The sequence below is a fragment of the Hippoglossus hippoglossus genome, chromosome 22 (assembly GCF_009819705.1).
Source record: "Hippoglossus hippoglossus isolate fHipHip1 chromosome 22, fHipHip1.pri, whole genome shotgun sequence".
Classification (NCBI taxonomy): Eukaryota; Metazoa; Chordata; class Actinopteri; order Pleuronectiformes; family Pleuronectidae; genus Hippoglossus; species Hippoglossus hippoglossus.
The window spans coordinates 8233004-8240884 of NC_047172.1; the positions used below are offsets into that span (position 1 = coordinate 8233004).

General features: G+C 46.7%; 1 protein-coding gene across 1 annotated transcript; it reads left to right on the plus strand.

Annotated features, from left to right (window-relative positions):
- Nucleotides 1-104: 104 nt before the first annotated feature.
- LOC117755732 (transcription factor Sp3-like) lies at nt 105-6892 on the plus strand. Its single transcript, XM_034575773.1, has 8 exons — nt 105-1026; nt 1570-1797; nt 1886-2467; nt 3283-3486; nt 3599-3797; nt 3902-4091; nt 4501-4697; nt 5857-6892. Exons 1-8 carry the CDS (start codon nt 958-960, stop codon nt 6108-6110), a joined length of 1923 nt encoding a protein of 640 aa, XP_034431664.1. The 5' UTR covers nt 105-957; the 3' UTR covers nt 6111-6892.
- Nucleotides 6893-7881: the final 989 nt, after the last annotated feature.

Consider the following 7881-nt stretch of genomic DNA (forward strand, 5'->3'; position numbering starts at 1 on the left):
AAGTAATAATGAGAGTACTATTCTTTTTTTGTGATTGTTAATTATGTACCAGAAGATTTTGTATAAGTTGGTGCTACTTTTTGATCGTAGTATAATGGAGGCCAGCTGACGAACATAAAGTAACAGACTTTAGCGAGTCATTGCGACAGGAAACAGAAAAACCAACAATCACAACATGGTAAATAACTTTATTTTGCACGGAACGATCGAATAAAGTGTTTAATTTGCACCCAGACGCCCTCCGGTCTCCATTTACGCGCAAGCGACTGAATTCCTTCTCGACAACAAACAGGAAACACACGTCCTGTAAAAAAAACCCCGTGACGATCGACGATCCGGTTAGCCAATGAGGTGCCACCTCGCATCCCGCCCAGCCAATGGGCTCAGAGAAGAAGGGCGGGACGTCCTGTAATGCGATGCAAATTGGACGGTCAAGCGTGTTGGTCCCACCTTTTTGTGTTTCCCGCACCGTCAATCAAAATAGAAAAAAATCGACCCGAATTCACCGATCAACACTAGCCCGCCTTTGATAAAACAATCATGTTCGGAGTTCAGTAGATCCGATTAGCCCGCCGCGTACTGCCAGCCGCGCTATGACCGACCCGCAAGCGTTCAGCGCGTCGAAAAGCGCGACTACTCGGTGAGTTTGTCCGGAAAACAGCGACGAGAGCCGCGTCTTTTTATCTCCTGCTCCGCGGCTAACTAGCTAGATATGGTTAGCTAGCCGCGCAGCTAGCAGGCTAGCCACGGAGTTGACAAAGTAAACAGTCGATCTGGGCCCGAATCTCCCCGGAGCCTCCGCCGCAAAGTTGCGTTTCGCCGCCTGCCCCCTCTGGACCGGAGCGTGGGGATGCTTTGCGGGCTTTTCCGGCAGCCAGGAGTCGAAGATTACAGAGTTTCGCCGAGTTCCCCCCTCGCTCCCTGCTAGCGCCCGAGCAGCCGCTGAAACAAGGAGAAATGGCGTCCGCGGACGTGGACAGCAGTCAAAGCGAGTTCCTGCAACCCGGCGGCGCTGCGGAAACACAGGTATCCGACATTTTCTAGCGCGTCTCTCTCGCTCGCCCGCGCTTGCTGGTTGGGCTTTTTTTTTCAGAGCATGGAGTTCACACGTTTTACAATTTTGATGGCATGGGGTGAAAGCCGTACACTTCCTGTGATCCCCTCAATAACGGCCACCCACTTTACCCCTGTAGAACCCGCCCATAGTGGGTAGGACACTGGAGTCAGTCACTTGGGTCGGCTCGCCGGGAGATAGCCGGTGCACCTTGGGCTGGGAGGCGGCGGGGATGTGTTCGCGGAGCAGGGGAAGCCTCCATAATCAAAACAGTAGCGTTGAGTAGTGTTGTAACAGCCACCCATCCCCCACACGCTGCTCTCCACCATTGCTGAGCCTGTTATCTCCTCCATGAGCTGCTGATTGTATCTGCTGTCTTCTAAGTGATCCTCATGTACTATCTCCTCCATGTTATCAGCATCTATAACTGCCCCCCCCCCCCCTCTCCCCCTTTGTGATCTCCTTGCAGAAGTGTGATGTGTCCCTCTTAACCAGTGTTTCCCTTCTACTCCCAGACGACAGATATGTCAGCCATTCAGCTGACGGGCGACCGATGGGAGGTGTTGACTCCTGTCTCATCTGGGAAGGAGGACCAGGGAGTTGTTCACATTCAAAACTCGGGCATCGTCACGTCCAACGGGCAGTACGTGCTTCCTATCGGGGGTCTTTCCAACCAGCCCATCTATGTCACAGCATCCGGGAATGACATTTCAGCCAATGGAGTGTCAGGCATTCAGTATCAGGTAAAAAAGAGCCAGACACATGTTTTAAATACTGTAGATTTCCTACCCAGGCGATAGGTTTGCCCTAAACTGTGGCTCCCTTCCTCAGGTCATCCCCCAAATCCAAAATGCAGATGGGACCCTTTCAGGGTTCTCGTCACATGGGATGGATGACGGCACGGGGCAGATCCACCTCCTCCAAGACGGCACTCAGGTCAGCATCGGGACAACATCGACTACAGACCTCCTCACTCAGGCGGGGCAGGTGCAGTCAATCCAAGGCGTCTCGCTGGCGGGAGGGGCCACATACACCAGCTCGGTAGGCCTCCCCGGGAACATCACGTTCGTCCCCATAAACAGTGTGGATCTGGAGTCACTAGGGCTCACGGGGGCGCATACGGTCCCCATCGCAACCGCGGTGACACCTGAAGGCCAGTTGATCATGAGCAGCCAGGCGCTGGAGAGTCAGGCCCAGGATACCGGCAGCAAACATTCGCTGGTGACGGTGAGCCACGCCAACCACGAGCTCTACGTGCCAACCACCACGACCACCTCTTCCAACTCCTCCCATCTCATCGAGACCATCGACGGCACCGGGGTCCTGACCCAAGCAACCGCCGTGTCCGCAGGGGTGTCTGACCCTTCCTCCTCGGACAACTTCAACTCCCACAACCACCTGCAGCACATCCAGGTGAGGGATTACAGTTAGTGTCATGTCGCCTGCAGGCTCTAACGCTGTGGTTTCCAGCCTGGAGGTGAGGACCACCTGAAGGATAAATCTGAGGGATCATGTAGTTATGATTATTGAAAAACCTCCTCATTACATCTTGGTACTTTCCAAAATGTGTTGGTTACACATGGTGCAGAAAACCCCAAACATGTTGAGGGAATCATCCTGAAGTTTTCATCTGAACATGTTTTAGTTTGGAAACGTTCTTGTACAGCAGTGTGCACATTTTGTAGTTAATAGAAAAAAGGGTATAATTGAAAACCACTATCTGCCTCAAAGTGACTGTTGTTATGGTTCCATTGTTATAACTCAGGTATCACATCACTAGTTGTATCTAAATATTTAATAATACCCAGCAGTAGTCATGACGGGTTGGAACTACACGGATTGGATTTGTTTTAACCATCATGAGCCGAAAACAATGGAAAACACTTCTTTAAGGTGATAATAGAGCACTTTTTAAAAAATGTCGTCGTACTTAATGTTGGATTATTACACTTGCTGTCTGATGCAATTTATTTTACAAACCCATTTAGATACATTTTCCTTTGTTAAAGTGATGCATTCATGTGATCAGATGTCAGATTGTCTCATAAGTTTCAAATTTCAACCAAAAATAAATTCTGCGTCTGTGGGAAAATGGTCAAACCTTCAGTTCATTTCTGTGATTTAAAGTTGAAGCTCCACTGACGTGTAAAACCAGCTCCTCCTTTTATAGAATTCTGTTTAACAGCCTTTTGTGTGTAGTTCATTTTTCTGTTCTCTCTACCCTGTAGGTGTCGTCGTCTAACGCCACCACGATGTCCCAGCCCATCCTGCATCTGTCTGGGGACAGTCATGCCCAGGTAGCCCAGGTGGCTCAGGGCCAGGACCTGTCGGGACAGACTCTGCAGAGCGTGCAGCTGGTCAACCCCGGGACCTTCCTCATCCAGGCCCAGACGGTCACTGCTACTGGACAGATTCAGTGGCAGACCTTCCAGGTGAGCTGCAAGAAGTGTGCAGGACGTTTCTTCAAGTTACCTACAGAAACGAAATGTGTTTTTGTGCTGTGAATAGTTCCCATACTAAAATACATCTGGTCTATCTCTCTAGGTTCAGGGTGTCCAGTCCCTCCAGGGGCTCCAGTTGCCGCAGGGCCAGGCCCAGCAGTTGACCTTAGCCCCAGTTCAGACCCTCCCTCTGGGCCAAGCAGGACAAATGAACCTACCCAACCTCCAGACCGTCACAGTCAACTCTGTCACACAAGCCGGAGTTCAGTACACGCACGGAGATGATGCAAACAGTCCAATTGGTACGACACACCTGCACGTTCACACACATTATTATACATTGTGATGTGCAAACCTAAAATCTCTTAAGGGCCTACTACATCCACACATTCCTTCCCTGCTTCAGGTATACATATAAAAGAGGAGCCCGACTCTGAGGAGTGGCAGCTGAGCGGAGACTCCACCCTGAACCCCAGTGACCTGAACAACCTGCGCGTTCAGATCGGAGACGAGGACATGGAGGCGCAGAGCGGGGAGGGCAAGAGGCTGCGCAGAGTCGCCTGCACCTGCCCCAACTGCAAAGAGTCTGGAGGAAGGTGGGAAAGATGCAACACACACACACACACACACAAATAAAACCCACAGATATATCAACTTTAGGTGTTGAGTTCATCTGTTTATTTGAAAATATTTAACATCCAATGGTTAAAAAGGTCAGAAGAACTAAACTACGTCCTAAAACCTTCCTAATCATCATATCGACAGTAGTATGAAGAATATGTTAATTGTATTGGTGACTGATGTCTTTATGTATTTTATCACCCTGGAGATAATCTGTTGCAACACGGTCACGTTGTTAAACCACAGCAAATCAACATTATCTATTTGCATGATAAAGAAAATCTTGTGCTTAGTTGTTTATAAGCGCAGAGATGTGAGGTTATTACTTTTCTATCCTATTTATTGAATTTCTGCTCATTCCACATTTTTCTTTTTGTGTCACAGAGGTTCAGGCATGGGGAAGAAGAAGCAGCACATCTGCCACATCGCCGGCTGCGGGAAGGTTTATGGGAAGACGTCCCATCTCCGAGCTCACCTGCGCTGGCACAGCGGGGAGAGGCCGTTCGTCTGCAACTGGATGTTCTGTGGGAAGAGGTTCACCAGGAGCGACGAGCTGCAGAGACACAGGAGGACACACACAGGTGAGGCCACGCTCACACTCCTCTCGTCGTTGTTTAAGCACCATTATACAGTCAAAGTTCTTCAATTCGTGTTTAAAGCAGTAAACAAGGAACATTATCGCTGCTTCCTGTCCAATGATACAAGAAATCATTTCATTTTTAGGTTAGTCCATGTTGTTGCTAAAACATAGCAGATGAAATATATTTAAATTAATAATGTAGATATTTGTCTGTAGCTGAGAAACAGTATCTGAGAAGTGAGAGAGTGAAACCTTCTGCTAATAATCACCAGGGGCTAATTATTAGCTGACTTTTACTCAATAAAGATTGGAGGACACTTTGTAACTAAAGTGAGGAGAAGTGATTGACAACGTGTCCTGTGTGAATTAATGAGTGGACAGATTTGTCTGTAACAGTTTCCAGAGTGAAACTCACATTATCTGCAGATATGGAAAAGTCTTAAAAAGCCTTGAATACAGTTTCCTCAGACTAGAAGGACACACAGCTGATTGGCCACGTTATCACCGTATTGTATATAAATGTATTGAGATTCATCATTGATTCATTTTGTTAAGATCTCTGCATTATTTCTTGAGAATTACCCAAAAGTGTTGGGAAACATAATAGTGGATCCACCCCCTTTTATCGGATCTGCTCCAAAGTTTCAATAAAACTGGTTCAGTAGTTTTTTCATAATCCTGTAGCCGTCAGACAAACGGCAATAAAAACATCTGGTTTGTAATCAAGCCTTCAGGAAATGTTCTACTTAGTTTCACTTTCACTTTCTATCAGTGTGATGTAATGTCAAACGTTGATCACTCCATGTACTCAAATGTAGGTATTCTTTTATCTCTGGGTTTTTCATAATTCTATCTTCAAATTTCTGTGGAAAAAGTCAATTACATTTAATGTGGTATTTTTAAATCAGGTTCCATTATCATGTGGAGCACTGCAGGAGCCTAACCCTAACTCACCAGTGCCCTCTGCTGGACAAACTGTGTAAATGTCGTGACTGTAAATGATCTGAAACTGATTTCTGGCCTCTAGCTGCAGGCTTATTACTGATTGGCCGACATGTTTGTGTCAGCACCAACACGATGATCTGACTTAATGTGTCCAGCTCGTTCATCGGTTGCTTTGTTTCTCTCTCTCTGATGTTTGTGTTTGGTGGATGTCGCAGGAGAGAAGAAGTTTGTGTGCACCGAGTGCTCCAAGAGGTTCATGCGGAGCGACCACCTGGCCAAGCACATAAAGACTCACCAGAATAAAAAGGGCGGGGTTCCGTCCTCCACGCCCCCGCCCACCACCGACACCGTCATCACAGCCGACGGCACCACGCTCATCCTCCAGACCGCCACCGCCCACGACCTCATAGCCAATCAGGAGATCCCCTTGCAGCTGGTCACCGTGGCGCCCGGCGAGGTCATGGAATGAGGGGGTTGAACGGGGTGAGGTGGGTTTTTGAGAACTGGCCCGTCACAGGGACCTCTTGGGCTCTTCTCCTCCCCTCCTACCTTTTTTTTTTGTTTGTTTTTTTTTTTACATATGAATATATACGTAAATATATATGACAAATATATATATTTTAAGTAAGAGTTATCATGACTTTATGTTTGTTTTTTGCAGTCTTTTTATAGGCGGGCAAGAAACGACATTTAAATGTGGTTGCTATGTACACACACACACACACACACGCAGAAAACACTCAAACACAACATGAATACTTAACACAATGAAATGCCTTATTTTGTATCATACTCTTGTATAAAATGCTGGAGGTGCATGTGTTTTTTAAGCTTTGCAGATGACGTAACTGTTTGTGAAATGGAGACGAGCAGGAGTTTCTTTGGAAGAGAGAGAACGAAGGAGTGAGCCTCTCTGGGACAAAACCGACTTCTCCGCTTGAAGCAGCGCAGCATCGGCGCTGAACTGTTTCCTCGCTGCTGCCGGAGAACAACGGCCTTCCGGTTTTTTAACGATGATGTTCGACATATTAGGAAATACAGTTGATATGAAGCCTGACTGGAAACGGCTTCCCTGGCTCTGTGCAGGCATCGCAACCGCTACCTCTAAAAGTCATTAGTTAACATGGTGCAACACAAACCAACGTGTAACACAATTGGTAGTTTTCTGGAGGTTTATGTTCCTGATTATTTTTACAGCCAGTGGAGGGTGTTACTGCTCCCAGCCAAGAAATAACCAGGCACATAACCCTCATTTTAAAATGGCAGATTCATGTTTTTACACCTTGTTTTTTTTTTTTTTAAAGACAGCACATGTTAGTGAGTTTCAGAGGAGCTGGTTGGTGGTTGTTGTTTCCCGGGGACAGAGCCAGGAGACCAGTTTTTTATCTCGTTTCTCGTCTGACTCTCAGTGAAAAGGCATTTCTCATGAAACTTTGCAGCAGCCGTCACCCAATCACTGACGACCGGCAGGACAGTCACACCGATGTGTCGCTGTTTCAAAGAGAGCAGTCGGTCGGAGAAGGACGACAGTGCCACTGTTACTGATCTGGGGATGTGTGTGTGGGGGGGGGGATAGATGCAAGCCGCTCTGAGAAAAGAGCAACTTCTTCCAGCATCCGGTCAGTCTGAACAGAATGTCTCATCTGTCCTTCATGAGCATGACGTCCACTGTGCTCGTCCACATCTAAACACGTTTTTATTTTTGTTCCTTTTGCATAATTCCTTTTTTGTTGTAAATTTGCATTGTATGTCAATCTTTTCTGAATTTCCTCGCCAATATGGGTGTCGTCTGGATCAAAGCCACATGGCGGAGATCACAGGTTGTGAAGGGCGGGGTGGTCACCTCTGAATTCCTGCAGGGCTCGTTCATGTCATCGCCCCCTGCACGAGAACATGTACCAGTGTCGCCACGTGAAGAAAACTGAGAAACGGATGCAACAAATCATTAAGCCCTGTAGGGGGCGTTATTGTCATCGAACATTCCAGTTGGATACCAGATGTCACTCAAAAGGAAAACAATCATGCCATTGTATGTTTTTCTTTTTCTTTTTTTATTTTATTTGATGTAATCCCTTCCTCTGTTTGTAGCATTCATTTACATGTATATTATCTTATTTTCACATTGTTTATAGAAGCCATTACCTAGTTAACGCAATTTGATGTATCAAAACCTTATTTTAAGTGATTTTTTTAAAGAATTGGTGTAAAAATTGAATGTTACCTTTTGTAAAACATTTTTT

Bases quoted from the DNA above. Each gene is read 5' to 3' on its own strand.
- LOC117755732 (XM_034575773.1), top strand. From the start codon at position 958: ATGGCGTCCGCGGACGTGGACAGCAGTCAAAGCGAGTTCCTGCAACCC. The intron at 1,027-1,569 runs GTATCCGACATT...TTCTACTCCCAG, and splicing joins GCGGCGCTGCGGAAACACAG to ACGACAGATATGTCAGCCAT. The intron at 3,798-3,901 runs GTACGACACACC...TCCCTGCTTCAG, and splicing joins TGATGCAAACAGTCCAATTG to GTATACATATAAAAGAGGAG.